Source organism: Stenella coeruleoalba (genome assembly GCF_951394435.1).
Source record: "Stenella coeruleoalba genome assembly, chromosome: 7".
NCBI classification, from domain to species: Eukaryota; Metazoa; Chordata; class Mammalia; order Artiodactyla; family Delphinidae; genus Stenella; species Stenella coeruleoalba.
In genome coordinates, this window is record NC_137153.1 from 66,279,114 (window position 1) to 66,301,908 (window position 22,795).

At 38.9% G+C, this 22,795-nt stretch overlaps 1 protein-coding gene across 9 annotated transcripts in view; it reads right to left on the reverse strand.

Annotated features, from left to right (window-relative positions):
* The window catches only part of KDM4C (lysine demethylase 4C), a 451,309-nt gene that overhangs the window by 310,515 nt on the left and 117,999 nt on the right, over positions 1–22,795 (reverse strand). For 8 of the 9 annotated variants that reach the window (XM_079925522.1, XM_079925523.1, XM_079925525.1 and 5 more), the window contains one exon: positions 7,677–7,870. In XM_079925522.1, the coding sequence (XP_079781648.1) occupies positions 7,677–7,870 (194 nt within the window). Of the gene's footprint in view, positions 1–7,676; positions 7,871–9,961; positions 10,056–22,795 lie in introns of those variants that run through there. The other variant, XM_079925528.1, reaches the window with a different exon arrangement.

Sequence of the window (22,795 nt, forward strand, 5' to 3'; positions counted from 1 at the left end):
TTTATCCTTCTGAAAATCTATTTTATGCCATAGTTTTGTCCCAAAGTATAAGAGGCTGGTTTCTCTTTTGGTTCTGCAGAAAATCTCATTAAAAGAAAGTTGATGGTATAAACAAGAAAGACAGGCACACTTTCTTCTTGCCTGTTCCTTCACCTTTACTCTTTCCTTTTCTCTTTAAATCTATGAGAAGAGTCAAACAAATAAAAGTTAAAAATCCCTGCTGCAAGACTCACTAAGCGCCAGTCTCAGAGTCCTTAGTTTACAGATGTGGCCAAAAAACACCTACCTGAAACATCTGTTGTCTGGATTACCTGAAATGATTTCTTAAAATGATTAGCACAGTTCCTGGCACACATAAAAGATACACACTAAGTGAAATGGAGTCACCAAAGGTAAAGAACATACTTCACCATCCTAGTCAAGACCTACACCTTGAAAAGTAAGCTGACAAAGAATGAACGCATTTGGGGTCACAGAAGTAGCGTTTATAAATCCATTTGTAAGCCTACCTGCAGAAGTACAATCAAAAAAAAAAAAGCTGCTTTCCTATATGCTCAAGTCAAAGAATAATTTTTATAAAACAAATATTAAGTAATAAATATTTTCTACAAAGTGCTATCTAAAAGGCAATATTAAACAGTCTGAAAAGGAGGAAGAGAAATATGGAGGAAGAAGATAAGTTAAGCAACATAATTTGTGAACTGCTATATCTGCCACAGTAATTAGCAAGGCTAACAGCACTAATGCTTGTTTTCCATGAACTACATAGTATATAAATTTGCATTAACCTTCTGATTTTTCCCTAAGAGTTACGGATTTGATTCAGCAATGTCTTTTCATTTAAAGGGTTTTCCGGGGTTCTTGTAGGTGGTGATGGTGGTGGCTTTAAGTGAAAGAGTAGCAACAAGGAAATAGGCATCCTGAAGGAATTTACAAGCCCCTGCTATGCTTATCAGGGGTATCAAAAGTACTTAATTAATATAAGTTTAGATTTCCTGTATGAGAACCCACAGTCGCCAATCAGTTAGTGAAAAGGCATTACAACTCAACACTTCAGGGAAATGAGTGAGATTTATTTTCAAAATCACAAACACTAGACCTCACTGACTTTCCTTAAAAAACTCGGTGCTGAGTAGGGGTCTTCGGGACTCACTGTTTGGACTGCAGGTATGTGTGTGTGCACCAGTGTGGTTGTGTTTATCTCCACGTCAGGCTCAGGTCTAACTAAAATATTATCCATCTGATCATGGATATGATCAGATAATCATGGATATGATATCATATCATGGATATGATAATATTGCTTCCTGTTATCTCTGCACTCTCTTCCTACAAATACACCTAGCAGCTGAGTACAAAATTAATACCATATTTCTGGGGTATAGTTCCAATTTTTTAAACCTTTTAAAATAATATTATCTCAAAATATATACATAGATATGCCTAGAAGTGATCAAAATAACTTATGCAATTAATTTTATTAATACTTCAATTAAAAAATATTTATAAAAGTCTATTTTTCTTTGTTTTATTTTTATTTTATATTGGAGTATAGTTGATTTACAATGCTGTGCCAGTTTCAGGTGCACAGCAAAGTGATTCAGCCATACATATACATATATCTCTTCTTTTTCAGATTCTTCTCCCATATAGGTTATTACAGAACATTGAGTAGAGTTCCCTATGCTACACAGTAGGTATTTTGCTTATTTAGAGGTCAAATTTCTCTAGGAAGAATAATTAAAAGCAGAAGCAAACCATTGTTAATTCCAAGAGTATTTTTTCTATACAAACCATCAGAAGGATACAGCTTTTACCATTATTCAATTAGTCTTAACATTTCCAATTAGAATACATTAATGAGTCTAAACTTACTAAACAGATATGTCAACAACAGGAGTTAGTATTGTATGTTAATTCAACGTATCATTAAATAGTATCGAGCTGTCCAATCGCTAAAGTAACATTCCGCTCTGGGTGTTTAAAGGAAAAAACCTCAATAAGGAATTCCCTTCAGTAAGACCATTCATTGAACAAATACTTATTGAGTACCCACTGTGTGCTAAGCTCATGCCAGATACCATTGCAGGCACTGGAGACACGCTAGTGAGTCAGACAGTGAGGGACCCCCTTTCTGGGAGCTCACACTGTAATGAAGAAGATGTACAACACACAAGCTCAGGTCAACTCGATGACATATAATTCATTTGTTCTTTTAAAAAGACAGCCCTGAATTCTAAAATTCAGCAATAATCAAATATTTATTTATAAGTAAAGAGCTCCTTCTCTACCCCAGGAAGAAAGGAAAAGGAAAACAGCAAGAAGGGGTAGGGGAGATGGGAGAGAGTGAATGAATGGGGGGCAGGGGGGGAGAAAAGAAGGGACCGGCTGAGACAGACACCCAATGCGAGAATCTGCTCTCGGGCTTGAACCCTGCTTCTAGCTTATCACAGTTATACACACTGCCAAATATTCTTTTGCTTAAATTAGGTTTCCGTCATTTAGAACGAAGAATCCTTATTAATACAGAATCTATAAGGTCTTATACATAAGACATGCAATATATATTTGTTAAGTAAACGTATGAAATGTTAACATCCATTGAGCACTTACGATAATGCCAGGAGCTGTGGTATACGCGTGGTATACGCTTTGTATTTTATTTAATCCACACAACTACCTTACAATGTGGGCATCAAACCATGTGAGTATTTTAGGAGAGAAAATGGAGGCATGGGGGTTATGTAATAATTGTCCTGGGTGATATACTAAGTAAAAAAGCAATGCCAGAACTCAAAACATAAGACTCTGGTGCAAAAACCTGTGCTCTTAAATACTACACAGCACTAAACAAATCGATCTAAAGAAAAAGCATGGAACTAAGTTTATATTATACTGAATAATCTGACATTTTCTTATTGCTACATTTAACAAAACCGCACAGCTTACTGAATAAAATTTAGCCAAGTCCAAAATGCTGCGGCCCATCCTTAATTTTTCTAAAAAACATCCAGGAGAAACTTCTTTCCTGATTTTAGACCTTTCATAGCTTAAGACATGTCCTCTTAAACCTTACCTTTCTCATTCTCTACAGAGTACTAAATCTGAAAGTAACTTATTCATTATGTTTGGACATGATCTCAGAAAGAAAGATTCAAGGCACCATCTAAATTCTATTTCCTCAGCAATTAACCACTACCACATGATGCTTGGGAAAGAAAATTATATTTTGCTTATCCTTGAAACTCCCACTCTATCATATACAGAAATACATCATGCCAAGTTCAGGCTTTAAGTAATTACTATGACCAAAAAATTATTTAGTTTTATAATGTTATTAAGACAATAGTAATTATGAATATTTGTATAGTTCTTTACACTTTACAAAACACTTGTATACACAGTATAGCCCTGGACCCTCCTAGAAATCCTATTAAGTAGAAAGAGAATAAATCATGCCTCCATTTGGCAGTTAAAGAAATTCATGATGAAAGGAGTACAGTGATTTGCCCTAAGTGATTTGCCCTAAGTCATTCAGCTGGTAAGTGACTGGGATTTTAAAACAGGTCTTCTGGCTCCAAAGTCAACATTAATTCCCAGAAAATAAATATGTTACCACTGACTGCCAAAGCAGTTTTCTATCTGCCTACTTCAAGCTTTCTTTTTTCCTTAAACCTTCATGCCAGAAATGTTTAAATAAATCATTAGCTCCTCTAAAGTCTCTTCAGTACGAACCTGTGTTCATGAGCACTTAACTCAGCAAAATCTGCTACATGTTGTGCACAGAAAAGCATGTTTCACGGCTTCTACCTGGAGCCAGGCCTACCAGCAGCTACTCAGAAATCTCTGGAAACTTGGTGCTCTTAACAGTTACATTTGAGACAAGAGTCTTTATAGAACATTTTATATATTTTCTTGTCTGCCCTTGAAAAGACTGATCCAAAACAATTTAAAACTCCCTTGATTCAAAATGAGAATTACTTACAGAGCATCAATCCTATAGTTAGGCCCTGTGTTAAGCGCTGATGATTCAAAGGCAAACACAGCCCTGAACTTCAAAGCAGGCACAGGAAAGGGCCAGCAGGGGTGGTCACAACCCCTTGAAAGGTGCAAAGGCAGATGTCTAAGGTGGGGCAACGCATGGTCCAGGAAGCCTTCAGGCAAAAATCTATGGAATACTCGGGCAGAGGACAGTAGTGCAGTCATGGAAGTAAGGAGAGAATCGTAGGCAGTCTCTGCAATAATCGTACCCAGAACTTGGTGCCTGAGAGAACTGAAGAATAGAAGGAAGTTGAAATTAAATGCCAGTCTGTAAGACCAGAGAGGAGGAAGACACACTGCCAGGGCCAGACATATTAAGCATGAGAGAGGGCACCCCTGGAGAAGAGTAAAGGTAACTCAACAAGGAGAGGACACCAGGGACTTCCCTGGCAGTCCAGGGGTTAGGACTCCACGCTTCCATGGCAGGGAGCACAGGTTCGAGGAACTAAGATTCTGCAAGCCTTGGGGAGTGGCAAAAGAACAAACAAACGAACAAGGAGAGGGCACCAGAAAAGGAAACCAGTGCAGGCATGTGCGCACACGCACGCAGAACATTACATCACCTTGTCATCCTCTCATTTTGTAGATTAGGTAAAAATATTCCAATAGTTCTGATCACACATTACAGAATTAGAGCACTGGAGAGCATCCTGATGAGTCTTGTCGTTTTGTGAGTGAGGAAACTGGTCACAGAAGTACGGTTCTTTGCCCAAAGCCACACACATCGGTAGTCGAGTAAGGACTAGAGCCCTGATCGCTGCTCCCTGGAGTCTGAGTCTGCCACACACGTTTCAGTGTTCACATGAATTTGAATTGCTTCTACCACCTTTCAAACCTTACTTCAAATATATTATGATGACGACTGAAGTGAATTTTAATGATAATAAAGTTTACCTCAAAATTATTTATGTTGCGCTAATATAATCGTTCCTTAGAGTCATTTATATCACTCTTTTCCTACACTAGTCATCCTAGTAAATGGAATGTAGATTAACTGTCATAATTCACTGCTATGTTTTATTTTTTTATCATTATAAATAATGGCCAAGGTTAAAGATAATAGTGATATTATAAATCTACTCTTAATGCATATAATGGAGTCTATATGCTTAAAAACTAATAGAGTAACTAAATACAGAAAATATAAATACATTCCAGAGAGAAAGAAATACTTTGGAATCCAGCGTACTCATTCTCACTCATAAACAGTGGTGCTCTCTCCCAAAGACACAAGACTCTATAATCAGTCTTATCCCAGACAGAATATTCTCCTCTAACCAATCTTTAGGTCACGACAATCCTTGTCCCGGGTGGAGGGGGGCGGGATCACCTTTCTTAATAAGAAAGCAGAGACTTCATGTCAACTCCTCTAATACTAAAACCTCAAATTAATGTCCTAGGCATTGTCATGAATTTCTCCAAACCTACAGGAAAGTTTTGCCACGAACTTTTCAGATTTTTTTTTTTTTTTTTGATTTTTTTTTTTTTGGCTGCACCACACGTCTTGCAGGATCTTAGTTCCCTGACCGGGGATCCAACCCATGCCCCCTAGAGTGGAAGCACGGAGTCCTAAACACTGGACTGCTGAGGAATTCCCTAACTTTTCATATTTCTTAAGGGAAGTATAGTATATAGTTGCCTATATACTAGATTTCACCAAGATGTTGAATCTACCAATTTCACATAATTTTATCCACAACAAAACAGAGGATCAGAAAGATCATGGGGATAACTATGCAGCTAAAGAACTACCCAGGAGCCTACACATTGTTTAAAATATGTCTCTGAGTCTCTCAAAGCCAAGTCCCCAAAGTACTAAAGGATGACACTCCAACAGACGCTACAGTGGGTGCTGAAGAAATATGACAGACTCACAGGTTCTAAAGTTTGTGCTCACAGCTGGTCCTCGACAAACACCTTGTAAGGAATTATTTCTTTACCCCATTCTGTCACCAAAGCCTCTCTAGGTCCTAGACCACCTATTAAAAATGTTTACATTTTATTTATTCCATTAAGAGAGCAGAATGCTTAGAATTTCTCAAACAAAATGTGTAAGTAAAACACTGTTAAAAATAAGTTACACAGCTTCTCACTAACTTTTTTCAGATCCTAAAACTCCACAGCAAACCAGAAAATACCTGGATTTCTCTTCTATGTCCTAAGAGCTTTGCCCTTGCTCCTAAAGCTTTCCTGCTGATTAAATGTCATTTTTGATCATTATGAACTTTTGCTATATTTGAATTTGCTGGAGAAAGCTTACAACTTCACACTTTGCCAAATGACAAAACCTCAAGGGCAACTAATGGCAAGATGGGGATAGAAATTATACACTGTACTCAACACCTGATCAGCAGGAGAACTTGAAAAGAGGCCATTATCTTTAAACTGGAGGCAAGAAATCTACCGGGCTAACACAAGCACCTGAAGAGCATCCCATCCTGTCCCAGCAGAATACCAGCAGAAACATTGTATTCCCTGGCTTGTCAAGTAGATACTCCATAAGCTTCTGTCTCTGAATTATCCTGCATGTATGTGTACGTTACAAAATACAACTGATATTGAAACTCTCTTAAGGCTAAAACCCACAAAAACAAGTTCAAACGTGAAACTGGCTGACCACAAAGGACTCCAGGGTGATTGACAGACTAATAATTACAAATGTGTAATTATTTGATGCGTTACATATGATGCATTCTACAGAGCAATAAATCTTAAAATCGTTGCTCAGAAAGATGAGGAAAGAGGCTCACAAACACAGGAAATTCCAAGTTAAGAACACATATTCACATTAACTTATTCTTTTCCCCACATCCATCATACAAAGAGCAATAAAAGGCCTCCTGATTCATCCCTCCTCTCCCTCTAGCCACCACATACTAAATGGAACTTGTCATTTATTCAGAGGGGACTAGACCAGAAAATCATTAGGATTACTTGATACTCTACATCCAGGAAGTCGATTTTCACTCCTAACTGCTGCCCGCATACTTTCCAGCAAATCTCAGAGAAGTAAAGATGCCAAACAAATTCTTTTTTTAAAATTTATTTATTTTATTTATTATTTATTTTTGGCTGCATTGGGTCTTCATTGCTGCACACGGGCTTTCTCTAGTTGTGGTGAGCGGGGGCTACTCTTCCTTGCAGTGCATGGGCTTCAGTAGTTGCGGCTCGCAGGCTCCAGAGCACAGGCTCAGTAGTTGTGGCTCGTGGGCTCTAGAACGCAGGCTCAGTAGTTGTGGCACACGGGCTTAGTTGCTCCGCGGCATGGGGGATCTTCCCAGACCAGGGCTCGAACCCGTGTCCCCTGCACTGGCAGGTGGATTCTTAACCACTGCGCCACCAGGGAAGTCCCAAACAAATTCTTTGAGACTAAATACCTATCAATCCATGGCCCACAAAAGGGGTCTACAGGCAATTTTAGATATACAAGTCACCATTAGCTTTATGGTTTTGAGCAAAACCCTAGGCAGAGTGGAAGACTCTGTAATAATTAATTGTTACAGTCAAAAAAAACTTTCTTACAGCTCATATAAATCTGAATCCACCAGATAAAGGGAAAAAATTCATCTTCAATGGGTTCATATTGCCCAAATTTCAAAACTCCAAAGCAAATGAATATTAAACATGTAACTTACCAAGACTTGGGCTCTCCAAAGTGGAGATAATTAATGCTGTAGAGGTCCATATCCTCGGTGTGCCACGCAAATGTGGTTTTCCACATGCCAAAATAGAGATAAGGAGTATTTACACCCTCAATAGAAATACCGCACTCTTCCTCAACCACATCCAAGACTGTGTTTAGGTGAGCTATGTTCCATTCATCCACACCCTAGAATCAGAGGAGAGAGGGAAAAAAAAAGCAAACATTAATAAACTCATAAAGATAACATTTACTGCTCAAAACATCATCTGCCAAAATTATTACACTGTGTATTTTAATTCACTTAGAAATAAAAAATAAAGCAACAATTATCCAAGGCATGCACGTGCGCACACACGCGCGCGCACACACACACACACACACACACACACATATTTATACAGATCCATGATTAATCATCCAAGATTACTACCAATGTAATGTGGCTCTATATAAACATTAGTATAAAATTGTACCAAACGACAGAGAATTAACGCCCCACTCCCCATTTGCTGTTAGTAAGAAAAATCATTGATTCAAAGCATGTGATCTGGAGCATGCTTTCCATCACTGGCACACCATTTAGTTTTGGGGGTTTCCTGGTTTTTAGCTTGCTTGTTTATTTGTACATTACTTAAGAAGTCATATTAACATCAGACATCATCTCAAGATACCACTAACAAAATATATCTTCTGTCATCCCTCTCTCATCCCCACCCATTTCAGTTTTGGCATGTGATACATCATTTCCTGAAAATTCAACTCTAATTATTGGGAAAATTCTTAGCACTATTCTAAGCCACAGATCATTATGCTTTTACTGCTTCTTCAACTAAATATTAGCCTCTTATGTTGATGGGAAATTTTAAACAAAGAATAACTGCTAAAAATACTTATCCAAACTCTGGCAAAATTTCTGGAATAGAGTAGTTTTATAACAGTAACCCAACATGACTGGTGATAGAAAGAGACAGAAAAGTTTGAGTCACTGATGTAAAAGTTAAAGTGGCAGGAAAAGATTCCAGTTTTATTAAAACTTACCAATCTCTTATTAATTCAGTGTAATTCACAACTGCTTACCATTTTTACCAACTATGTATTTTTCCCATATACTTTTCTAATAATCAAATTCTAAATATCAGAGATTAGGTCCATTTTTATGCAATCATGAGTAAATGGCAATGTCTTTAAAACTAGTTCAACCTCTTCATGGTGCTATTAAAGAGGGACATTAAATTTATTTATGTATACCCAAAAGGCCTTCTCCAATAACTATGCCAACGGCCTCCCAGACAACCATGTCTAATAGTTCCCTTATGCACTAAAAACTTTCAGGGCTGTTCTGTTTTCATTCTGGTCTTTAGATGACAATATAATCAGTGTCGTGATCTTACTTCCTTGAGCTTTTGGGTCAGGAAAATTGTTGATGGGGCAGTTAATGAAGTTCTGCCTCAGGTAATATAATTGAAAGTGCCAGGGGAAATAATTTAATTCCCAAATTCCCCAAGGTAGCCACTCTATCTACAACTTACACCCCACAGTAGGAAGTTTGCTACTTGGAAATTGTTCAAAGTAAGTATCCTTTTAGAGAAGATCCTAGGTTCCAACTTACAAGACCTCATAAAATTTCAATCAAATCATGTAAAATATTTTATCTCACTCTATTTATAGTGATACAATCTCTTAACTCTAGTCCAATCAGACTTCAGTCCAATCACTCTAATAATACAGTCCTATTTAAAAGTCATTTCTGAGGCAATGAATAGGAAGTAATAAATGAGTACCATATTATAGGAATCATTTTTAAACTGAATGAGCTTGCAAATTTAGGAACAAACCATCCCTCTGAAATTCCTGCATTTGGAGAAGTCTTATCTTTGTTTCTGACTGATACTATCTTTCAGAAATAACTGAGGCTGAATCCCTTGACATGCCTAGACCTGTGGGTCTAAAGGGATGAGGGAAGAGAAGAATGAGTGATGGCAAAAAGACCCAGATTATGGCTCCGGCTCTGCCACTGCCCAGGGCAAAAATCACCGAGATTTTCTGAGCTTCTAGTCTTTCTTCGTGAAAGCCTGAGGGCTACAGTACCCTCCCAGAGCTGTTCAGAGTACTGAATAGGCTGAAGGACATAAAACCTTTGGAAAGATAAAATTTACTATGGCTTAGAACTGATTAAATAAACGTCTCCACTATTCTCTAGTAAATCTTACTGGAAAGCCTCTACCAAAACAAAAGCCAAAGACATGGTAAGTGATAATAAAGTCCTATGAAACTTACTATTGAAATTCTCCCCATTAATGGGCAAATCATATGTCTGCAGCAGTTTCTTTTGGGCAAGGCCAAGATTGCCATGATGTTTAAGCTTAATTTCTTTTGCTAAAATAAAAAGTCATATAATTTTAATAAAAGAGGTTATTAAAATATTAAGAATAACTGGTATAACAGAGGCTGAGAATAAATCTTACTATTTCCAAATTCCTTCTCCAGTTTCTGCTCTCTACTATCGATTGAACTGGCTAGCTGCCTCCAAGGACAGGTTCTACTCAAACTCTGAAGAGCACCAGGTCTCCTTCAGAGATTCAGACAAGGAGTACACCTCATTTGTCATTTAGGAGAAGTGTGACACCACAGTCTACCTCACTACTCTACACATACATATACACTACATCTATTCAAGACAATTCTGTAACACAGGTAACATTATACCCAAATGAACAAATGGAAAAAAACCCAGTGCTCCTAGAATAGTGGGAGGCAAAGATAAACCTAAATCTACCTGACTCTAGGCTTTCACTTATAAACTCTACGCTTCCAGTTCTGACCATGTTAAATACAGCATATCATCCTTTTCTCTCAGCATCAATTATCAACAAAGATCCAAGGAACTAAAATTTAGGACAGGCAAACATATAAAACTGCTACATTCTTCCCACCCAGGCATACAGCCGCCCTACACAAACACTGGCAAAGCCTATAAGAAAAGCTGCTTCACTTGGGAGTTGGTGATAGAATTTAGTGTAAAAGTAGCCTCCAGAAAGACCCCAGCTACAAACAAGCCCCACAATGACAGGTCGAAATTTGCCAAACCATTCAAAGCTTAAAGCTGTCAAGTCTCTGCAGAAAAGTCTGCACACCAGCCCAAGTTCATAGACAAATGCCTCTTCCCAGATCCCATCCCTTCATATAAAGCTCTTCTACACAATGTCCAGCAGTTGCTTATCTGCAATATCTGGAACTCACCTGACCTCCACTGGGCAGACGTTTCCTCCCTGGTCCCACCCCTCCCTTCATCCCAATAACCCAGTGCATTCTAAGCCTGCCCTGCCCTGTTTGTCTATTTACCCTGTATCTGCCTGGTTTTCTGAAATAATTCACCATTGGACCATAATTTGTACACATGTGTGTAAAAGAGAAGTTTATCAAGGATCTTTCCTTTCAATCTCTGTATCATCAGCCTATCAAGAATCAGATGGCAATTTGAAAGAACTCCTAAATTTTCATTACCATAGGCACTCAGGAGCTGCTTGAAGACCAGGCTTTGGACTTCGGACTTCACAGAGGAAGTAAGCACCCCCAAACTGGCATCAGCATGAACGATGCATCTATAAACCTATGCAGAAAGACTGTGCCAAGTTTGAGCTCACGCCCTTGAGCTCTGGGCCTGGGGCCCTGAACACAGGCCACATCCAGGCCAGGAGCACCTTCTTCCCGGGACTATGAGCATCCGGGATTCCCTCTTGAGTGAAGGCACTCAGTCACTGCGAGACTGAAGGAGGACAGGACAGCAACATGCCACATTAGAAAACTTACCAGGAAGGAGTCGTTCCCACCTGATACAGAGAAATAACGCAAAAATCATAGCAAACCAATTCTTCCCAAAATAACCTTCTGAGGAACACTACTTCTACAAGAGGCTGTGGTCAAAACACTCTGGCATCCTTTTCTCCTCCTCTTACAAAGTTACAGTGCCAAGAGGCACTCCGAAGGTTCTGAGAGGCCATGCTATAAGGAAGCCTGTTTCACTTTGCTTAACTCCACTTTTCCCAGATGTGATTTGACCACCGGACCTTGTTTACGTAAGACATTAGTATCTTTCCTCAACAATGTCAATATCCAGCCCACATGTTTCTCCTCCCCTGCCCACCCGCCCTGCCCCGACTCCTGCCATCATCCTCAGCACCTTCAACGTTATCCCCACGGGGCTCTTTCCAAACAATGCTCTGAGCCTCCATCTCTCTACAGCTTCACTGCCACACGCCCAGCTCTAAGCTGGACTCAAAGTGACCAGCAATAACTTCTGAAATCTATAAATTTATGGGGAAAAACATCATTTCATTAGAAAATCCAATTATTAAAAAAAGAAGATCCACCTCCTAGGTACTGTAAAACGCTGAGAAAATACTAAAAGAAATTATTAAAGATTCTAACTAAAGTTTTCAGGTACTTTTTTTATTTAGTATTTTTTAAAAGATTATGCTTTCCTCATTTGGCTCTAACCATCACTTTCTATGACCCTTAATGCAGTCCAGCCAACACCTACTGTGTACTGTGATCCAAACAAAAGACCATCCACCCAATTTCCACTTACTTTAAAGCTAGGCTAACGTAAATTACTGCCACCAATTCATATGCCTGTAACAAGCCCTTGAAGTTTCAAAGGTAATGCAAATGAAGAAAGAAAAATAAAACTTGGTTAGTTTTAAAGACTTCAAAATTCAATCCATTTTGCACAGTAATGTGTGAAAATTGCACCTTTCAATAACTAAAACGAAAGCTCTGGTCACATTTTAAAATAGAGGATTTCGTTAGGATCTTTACACAGTAAGAATAAAATTAGACCCATGTGAAATTCAATTTGCTTTAAAGTTAATTACAATGTGTGATGTGATAGCTCCTTTTGTTTCTTCCTTTCCATGAAAATATCACATTCTCTAAACTTTCTACTTTTAAAACAAACCTCTTTTCCTTTTTGCATTTTTACACACCAAAATACCTACAATTTTACAGCAGTGCTTTCTTTTCTTTCTGAAAGTCTAGACAATAACCAATGTAGAGTAAATTCTGAAGTAACAAAAAAAATCTGCAACAGAAAGTACCATATAAAAAGACTGTTCATCTTAAAAAGGTAAATATGAGTACGACAAGAAGGAGGGCAGAGAAGAAAAGGGGGGAAATGCCCAGTCAAATAAAAGATTGCAGAGAGCTTGGGACTCCTGCCTTGATTCTGGACCACTGAGGCTTTGAGGTTAATGGTATCCCTGGTTCCAGGCAAAAGCAACTCCAATCCTCTTGGGAGAAAAGCATCCTTCACTTAAACCTGTAAATTCTCCACAAATTAAGATCAAGCCAAAGAATACAACCAAAGATCACTACGCATACAGGGAGTCAAGACCTCACTGCAGAAAGCTAGCAAAAACAACTGACCCTGCACCACCCCAAGGACTGTTGATATCAGAATTTTCAGACACTAAAGAATGTGAAATGTTTAAAGAAATAAAAAATGGAATCACAAAGACAAGAAAGTAAAATAAACTATTTGGAATGACCACTCAGATTTGGGGGGAGAGGTGGACTTCTAGAAATGAAAGATATAGGGCTTCCCTGGTGGCGCAGTGGTTGAGAGTCCGCCTGCCAATGCAGGGGACATGGGTTCGTGCCCTGGTCCGGGAAGATCCCAGATGCCGCGGAGCGGCTGGGCCCGTGAGCCATGGCCGCTGAGCCTGCGCGTCCGGAGCCTGTGCTCCGCAACGGGAGACGCCACAACAGTGAGAGGCCCGCGTACCGCAAAAAAAAAAAAAAAAAAAGAAAAGAAAGATATCATTATTAAACTAAAACTCATTGAAAGGATTAAACAAGAGAAGTATAAAATTTAAGACATGAACACACAGTGCAGTACAGAAAGATGAGAAGTAATATCTGAAAGGTAAAGTTAAGCATACGTAGGACAGAATGTCTAAGGTTCATGTATTCAGAGTCCCAGGAGACAGAAAAATACAAAATTATTGCTAAATAAAGTCACTAAAAGAGAAGACTGATGAAACCAATTACATTAAAATTAAAATCTGTTCATTAAAAGACACTGTAAATAAGTCCATCTCTAAAAATTTTGATGTCAACTTTAGTTAACCTTAAATACACTGAGTTGAAGCTACAAAACAGACTTCTCAGACCTTTAGTGATGCTACAGCTTTTGTTTTACAGTTACCAAAACATCAAAATGCCAATTACATTTATTGATTAAAAACTGCTTATAAAGCCTTCATTATTACTCCTACTCTTGAAGACAATAATATTCTATGTGCACAAATATTTGGGCTCATTCTGGCATTCCAATATTCTTAGTCTTTCTAATTTAACTCTTTTCACAGCCATGTTCTGTGTAAAAATAATAATTTCTGTCCATCTTCCTTTTAAAACTAAAACTGTTTTTGTTTGATGTAATATAAAATATGGAATTGATTTTGCAGGGTCACAGATGATTCATGTTTTTGCTATATACCTTTGCACATTATTTTCTTATCAAACTAGTTACCAAGTATTTTTACATGCTTGTAAACAAACATATTTTTACAACATACCTGTATATATGTAAAGTCAAGTATTTAATTCTCGCTGTTCACTTTTAAAACTGACAAAGAAAAAAAGTGAACACTACAGAAACCATGGTAGAACTTTACTTGTTCTGGTCTTGGTTGTCCCATCTTTGGCAAGTCACATACCTACTCAAGAAACATTCCCAACAGAGTACGATAGGATGAAAATCTAAAATCGCTTTCAACATTCCCTGCTAGATATTGACTATTATATCGAGTATTAGGTGTATAGCATTTAATTGACAATTATATAACTGTAGATGGCTTCTGATTTTGTTTTTAACTCCACGGACTGTGTTTAAATAATTCAAAATTATATTCCTGATTCTGGGATGCTAAGTGGTATTGCACAGTTGTCACTTTACAGAATGTGTACAACAGTCCCATGAAGCTGATAAGGTGTACCCTTGCAGCTAGATAAGGTGTACTCTAGCACCCTTCAGGTGCTAGAATTAAAACTGACCTGTTATCACACACACACAAAGACACTGAAAATAGAAGAAATAAAAAAGTTTTGGAAAGAACAAGCCACTATTGAAGCAAATAATTCAACAAATGTAATTCAACAACATGGCGTAGTTTGAGTATCCAGAAAACATAAAAAATTCCAAATAATAAGGAAAAGTCAAACAATCTAATAGAAAAATAGGCAGAGGAAAAAAGAGGAATCACAAATGACCAACAAAGATATGAAAAGCTGGGGCTTCCCTGGTGGCACAGTGGTTAAGAATCTCCCTGCCAATGCAAGGGACACGGGTTCGAGCCCTGGCCTGGGAAGATCCCACATGCCACGGAGCAACTAAGCCCATGTGCCACAACTACTGAGCCTGAGCTCTAGAGCCCGCTAGCCACAACTACTGAGCCCATGTGCCACAACTACTGAGCCCATGTGCCACCACTACTGAAGCCTGTGCACCTAGAGCCCATGCTCTGCAACAAGAGAAGTCATGACAATGAGAAGCCCACACGCTGCAACGAAGAGTAGCCCTGGCTCACCACAACTGGAGAAAGCCCGCACACAGCATCGGAGACCCAACACAGCCAAAAATAAAATAATAAAATAAAATAAATTTAAAAATTAAAAAAAAAAGATATGAAAAGCTATTCTACGTCATTTGTAGTCAGAGAAATTCACACATTAGATATTTTAAAGCCACAAGACTGACAATAAGTAATAAGATGAACGATATTAAGTGCTGAAGAGGATATATGTCAGCAATAAGGAAACTTTTGGTGGTGAGAGAAGTGTTCTAAGACTGGTTGGTGGTGATGGTTACACAAAAATCATTGAATTATACGTTAACATCAGTGAATTTTGTGGTATGTAAATTATACCTCAGTAAACCTGTCTTAAAAATGATTATATAGTGCTGGGGGAGGGTAAATTGGTACAAAGTCTTTGAGAAACAAGGTAACAGTATCTGACAAAGTTGAACACTCAGGGAGGCAGCACTTCCATTCTTACATAAGTACTTCAGAGAACTTGTATACAGTGTACCAAAAATCATATACAGGAATGTGTTCATAGCAGCAATATTCATTTTAAAGAGAAAATATCCCCTGACAGGATAATAAAAAATAAAATGTATATGCACACAATGGAATGTTATACAGCAACGGAAATGACTGAACAATAGCTCACACAATAATATGGATAAACTCAGAAAACCTAGTGTTTTGTATAGTCTCGGAAGACTACATAAAGTGATACTACTTTTAATAAGGTCAAAAATAAGCCAAACTAAATATATTGTTTAAAAATATGTGTCTGTGGGCTTCCCTGGTGGCGCAGTGGTTAAGAATCTGCCTGCTGATGCAGGGAACAAGGGTTCAAGCCCTGGTCAGGGAAGATCCCCCATGCCGCGGAGCAACTAAGCCCGTGTGCCACAACTACTGAGCCTGCGCTCTACAGCCCGCAAGCCACAACTATAGAGCCCACCGTGACACAACTACTGGAGCCCGCGCACCTAGAGCTCGTGCTCTGCAACAAGAGAAGCCACTGCAGTGAGAAGCCCATGCACCGCAACGAAGAGTAGCCCCCACTCGCCACAACTAGAGAAAGCACGCACGCAGCAACAAAGACCCAATGCAGCCAAAAACAAATAAATTAACTAAATTAATTAATTTTTTTTAAAATGTGTTTGTGCAGAAACAGACTCACAGACATAGAAAACAAACTTATGGTTACCAAAGGGGAAGGAGGAGGGAGATAAATTGAAAATTAGGGATTAAGAGATACACACTACTACATATAAAGTGGATAACCAACAAGGCTCTACTGTATAGCACAGGGAACTATATTCAATATCTTGTAATAACCTACAACGGAAAAGAATCTGAAAAAGGATATATATATATATATATATATATATATATATATATATATATATAAAACACAACATTGTAAATCAACCATACTTCAACAACAACAACAACAAAATTTGTTTGAGAAAACTTTTTTTTTTAAGGCAAGAAATCAAACACAAAGTTCAGGCCACCCCCGGGTGATGGGGTGGGGTAGCAGGGAAGGACTGCAGAAAGAGCATCCCATGAGCAGTATTGTTTTTTTTGTTTTTTTCTTTGGGGGGCCCTGCCACATGGCATGCGGGATCTTAGTTCCCCGATCAGGGATTTAACCCATGCCCCCTGCAGTGGAAGCATGGAGACCTAAGCACTGGACCGCCAGGGAATTCCCCATGAGCAGTATTGTTGACACTCTAGCTGTGGGACTGCATGGTGGGTCTGGGGTAGTCAGTGTATCATTGTGCTTTAAAGCATAAGTTGCACATATAAAATCAGATTATTACATTCCAAAAATATGATAAAGCAAAAGTCATGAAAAAGAGAACATCTCCTGAGTCACATCTCACGGCACCATTTCTGCCCTGGCACCTTGTCTCACTGACACGAGGAGAGCGGTGTATTTCATGAAAATAGCAGGCGCATTTTCTTTAGTAACCCCTAAACAAACATCCTTCATGGCTCTGACGTGACAGACTTTGACAAACGGCAGAAAGTATAAACTGCTGGAATGCAGGTTGGACTTATAAGTAAATGACTATTGCAGAACAGAATTCTTCACGATTCTCTTGGTCGGAGTCAATTACTGAACATCTCATCACAGCCTCAGGATTTCTGTCCCATTTTGCTTTAATATTGCCACCAGTAGCAGCTATTATTCAGTACATACTATGGAGCAGGCCCTATCCTAGGTGTTTCATTTATTCATCTCATTTAATCTTATGCGGTGAATAAATAAAACTATCATCTAGTATCAATGCCATTTTATAGATGAGAGAACTTCCCCAGGAGAAGTAAGATAACTTGCCCAAGATCTCCCAGCTCATAACTGTGGAGCCGGGAAGGGTGAGAATGGAAAACTCTAACCGGAGCTGACACTACTGTGCCTGAAGCCTCACTGGCCAAACAATGAGCCAGAAAGTCAATTCTAAACTTTTATATAATCAAGGAGGGAAAAACTTCCCTGTATCCCCCCAATGACTGGAAGGGAAAGTCAGTAATTTGGTTATTAGTTTGCTACTTTTCTTTCTTTTAAGTACTACCAATCAAAAAGATGATTTTAAAAAAGTGCCTTGGGCCAAGAGCAGGATTCATGGATTCACTCACAGACATGCATTCTATTAAAAAAAAAAAAACTTACTTAAATAATAAACAGAATTGTTAACTTTATTTTACACATCTATACATGGCCCTTGCAGAAAATCCTAAAAGGAATCTGAACCATAAAAGCCCTATTCTTCTTTAAAGAGGATCAATTATCTCAACATTTAATAAAATAGTAAAATCCCATATCCAGACCCTGACAAGTTATTTTTTTATTTTTTATTTTTTTGCTGTACACGGGCCTCTCACTGTTGTGGCCTCTCCCATTGCAGAGCACAGGCTCCGGATGCGCAGGCTCAGCGGCCATGGCTCACGGGCCCAGCTGCTCTGCAGCATGTGGGATCCTCCCGGACCGGGGCACGAACCGGTGTCCCCTGCATCGGCAGGCGCACTCTCAACCACTGCGCCACCAGGGAAGCCCTGACAAGTTATTTTTAAATACAGGAAATTAAAAACACAACAATCTTTACTAATGTATTCATATTTTGTAGACTGTTAAGCCCCTTGTCTCATTCAACTCTTTAAGGTGTATTATACTGCTGTGTAAAACAGTACTTCAAAATCACTGTGTTTGTTAATAAACTTTTATAACAGAGATTGCCTAAGTACTTAGTATCTATTTTCACCTTCTTTACCAATAGAACCCCATTCAATCGAAAGAACAAAGTAGCTGCAGCTGGATATGTATGGTTCTGGCTAACGAAACGTAACTGGACATCACTGGGCAGGGCTTCCAGGAGAAAGCTTTGAAGGGGCTGACTCCCGCAGACATAACTCCTTTGCCCTCCTTCCCTCTACCAGACATTCAGACACGATCAGCAGCTACCACAAGAGCACAAGGGTAAGAATCTCATCATGAAGACAGCAGAAGAAATTTCTAGTACAGGTCTATGACAACACCATGGAACCAACATGGCCCTGGACTACCTGCCTCAAATTTTTACATGAAAACTGATCAATTTGTTTCAGCCATTTATTTTAAGGTCTCTACTACTGACAGCAAAATAATGTCTAATACATTTCCTCCTTAGTAGCCAAATCCATAGGTCCCCACTTCCCCCATTCCCTAATGGTTTTAAGTAAGAAAGTAATATATCAGAGTCCATGACGCTAATGTGATTCTACTAAAGAAAAAGTAGAAGCCACTTAGCTTTTGAATGGTACCAAAGTATGGGCTGGGCTTGAGCCTCTTTACAGCTACTAATGCCAGGAAAATTCAATTTAGATAAAGAATGTACCTCTTTCTCCCTGTTCCTCTATAGGACTCTATCTAGTTATTTGTTTTTTCCACCTTGCTTTATTTCCTCCTCAATGCTACCTCTCACTTAAAGCAATTTTAGATTTAACATACTTGAATAACACCTGGCAGAGGGCTCAAATAATACCCTTTTATTCTTCATGAAGAAAAACAACTTAAGGTATTTCCAATGGTCTCATTTTCATTCCTCACAGTGAAAAATTCTGGATCATGTACACAGGCTCAACGTTTTTCCTTCAATAAAAAAGAAAAAACTAACAATTTTCCTGAATTAATATTCTATATTTTCTCATTTAGAACATTTGGAACATAAGCTTTTAAAAAATCAAATGTATAAACCTGCAAGTAAGATCATTTTATCATTTTAGTGATATCTTTCTCTTTAAAAAACTCTTTTTTAGTTAGAACATAATTAGAATCACACTCCTGGAATTCATGGCTCTAACTCTGTTCCAGTGACCCCAAAAGCCCACTGACAGGTGGTGACTTATTTTGAGGAACGGATGCTAGGACGCTGGTGTGTGGGAGCAGCTCCCCAACCTCTCCATCTCAGCCAGACCTACTGCTCTCTTCCCATAGTCAAGTGGATGATTTATGAGGGAAATTGTATACAATACTGGAAATCCTGTGTGGGCATTCAAGATCTTGGAGATACAGCTATACGTAGTTACCTTGGTTTATGCACTTACTATTGGATTGTGAACATTTTCCTAACATTTATTTTATTATATATATCACCTTCTTATCTGTAACAATTTGCATCATTATTTTCCTTTGTGACATATAGGTTGTTTTACATTCTTTGTTATAATATTAAAAAAAAACACTGGAAAATGATTTTGGCACACAGACATCGATCCTTATTTCTAATCATTTCTAAAATAGATTCTAGAAGCAGAAAGGTGTGGATCAATACTTCCTTTCTGACAACAGAATTATTTGAATCTTTCTACTCTATTTATAAATTTCCTCCTTAAAAAAAAATCAGTTTCCATGTCTGTAAAAAATCATAGTAAAGATGAAATCTAGATGATCTTCATCATCCTTTTTTTTAAAAATGGGGACAGCCCGAAGTAGGAAGGGCTTCAAGTAAACATGCTTTATCAAAGTCCTTTTGTAAATCTGCAGGCAAGGTCAGCTGCAATGCGAACAGAAGAAACTTTTGCTTCTGAAGACACTAAGCATCCCATGAAGACCCTGGCAGATACTAATCCAAGAGAGGAAGAGATAGAGAGCACACAGTGTAGTTCAAAGTTCTAATTATCCATTCTGGTGACAATCTAAAATAGTAGAAAGAGGGACTTTCCTGGTGGTGCAGTGGTTAAGAATCTGCCTGCCAATGCAGGGGACACGGGTTCGAGCCCTGGTCCAGAAAGATCTCACATGCCACAGAGCAACTAAGCCCGTGTGCCACAACTACTGAGCCTGCGTTCTAGAGCCTGCGAGCCACAACTACTGAGCCCGCATGCCACAACTACTGAAGCCCACAAGCCTAGAGCCCATGCTCCGCAACGAGAAGCCACCACAATGAGAAGCCCACGTGCCACAACGAAGACTAGCCCCCGCTCGCCACAACCAGAGAAAGCCTGCATGCAGCAACAAAGACCCAATGCAGCCAAAAATAAATAAGTAAATTTATAAATATAAAATTAAAAAAATAATAAAATAGTAGAAAGAGAATGGGAAAAAGGATCTCCCAGCTCTGTCACTGGGTGTCATCTTGGATAAACCCTAACATTTTGGTCTGAAGTTCCTCATCTATAAATGTGTTGGCTACATCATGACGTCCAAGACTCTTTCCAGGTGAAATAATCAATGCTTTGATGATCACCAACCAAATTCAGCACTAGAACTCTGGCTTTTCACCTCTGCCTTTCATGTTCTTTCCCCTTCAGTAATTCCCACTTCTGTTTCCCTAACACTTTCCCAAGGATATCTGCCCTTCTAGGCATAGTGATCCTTCAGTACTTCCAGAACTCTCTTAGCATCCTCACTAAGAGAGTTCACATGCCTGATGCCCACAGATGCCCTGAATTCTCACCACAATCTCAGGGGTTGTGCCAGTTCCCAAGAAGCATAACCCCTTTCCATGCCTATGGTACATAGTATTTACAGCACCCACGGGGCACCTAGTCTGCCCTGTATGTGTTATTTATCCCTTAGGGAAACCTTTCACAACTCTCCAGCTACCAAGTTAGCACCCTCCACTGGCAAACGCCTGGTATCCCTAACATTTCTCACACCCTCACAAACTACTCAGCATGGGACTCATATGTGTTTATCAATTTAGCACTTCCAGAGACAAAACTGATTTTCCCCACAGTGATCCCACCTAACCCTATGATGTGCAAGATAAGATACTTGAGGGCAGTAGCCATGTACTCTGAGGTCAGCCTGCAACTGGGCTTAACTCTCTTCTATCGACAATTCCCTAGCAATACCCCTCTGAAAATACAGCTTCCAGAACTGCTGAAACATTCTAGATGCAATGTGTCAAGTGAATAGGACTACCATCACCTCCCCTGTCTGGATGGCATAACTTGAGATCATGAGGCTAAGACTGCATTGACTAAAGATCAGCCATAACACGCTGGCAGGTAATGAGCTTTGATTAACTAGAAGCCTTATTTCACAGAAGTAAAATCTAAAAGTCACAATACCAAGCCAACAGCTGTCTCAGCATTAAGACATGTCTAGAATGATGATATTTCCCCTTGGATGTGAAAATTACACATACAGTTAGTGTTCTGGCTTAAAATTATTTCTTATTTCAGGATAAATGATATCCTAACATGATAAAAATGCAAAATGTAAAGGAACTCTGGTGACTCAACAGTTTAAATGTTTTACCTCATTTTGGAAACGCTCAGCCTCAGAAAAATTTGTTGTCCAAGAGCACCATCTGGTGGATGAAGGTATTTAAGCTACCCCAGTGCAGGCAGATAAAAAGTCATCTATAAGGCTAAATGCCAGTAAGACTACAATTTTGGTATGAAAAGATTCCTATGCTTCCGCCAACATATTTCTTATAAAGGGGTTCTTGACAAAATTCTAATATAAAAGGAATCTACAACTCATAAAAACTCATTGTCAATGACTTCACCTTCTTGAAGAAATGTTCCTTATAATAGAGCAAACATTTTTAAGCTGAAAGGAACCTCAGAGAGCTGTTAATTCAATCCCTTTCCTTTACAGACTCTAAGGCAAAGACAGAGCTTTCCTGAAAGTCACAGCTAGGGATGGCAGACCTTGACTATATAAGTAAATAGGTCAAATATTCTGTGCTGTTTAATACAGCCTTCTATTTCAAGAGGCTGTGGAGAAAAGGAAGGAAATGAGGCAGTGTCAGTGGCAAAGTACCACTCTCATGGGTTAGCAATGATCTGCCCACCCCACTGTGCATTGTGGCCCAGCCTCACACTGACCCAGGCAAGACTAATAACTGTCATACCCTTCCTGCCTCTGCAGCCCCTCGGGTCCCTCTCCACCTTAGATTAATCAGCTTTCCCCTGTCCAAGAAAACCATCCTACCAATAAAACTAAGAGATTAAAAAAATGTTAAATTATCCTGTTGAAGAATACCTGTAATCACGGCAAAGCATTCATATGTGTTAAAACGGGAGGGAGAAAAGACAA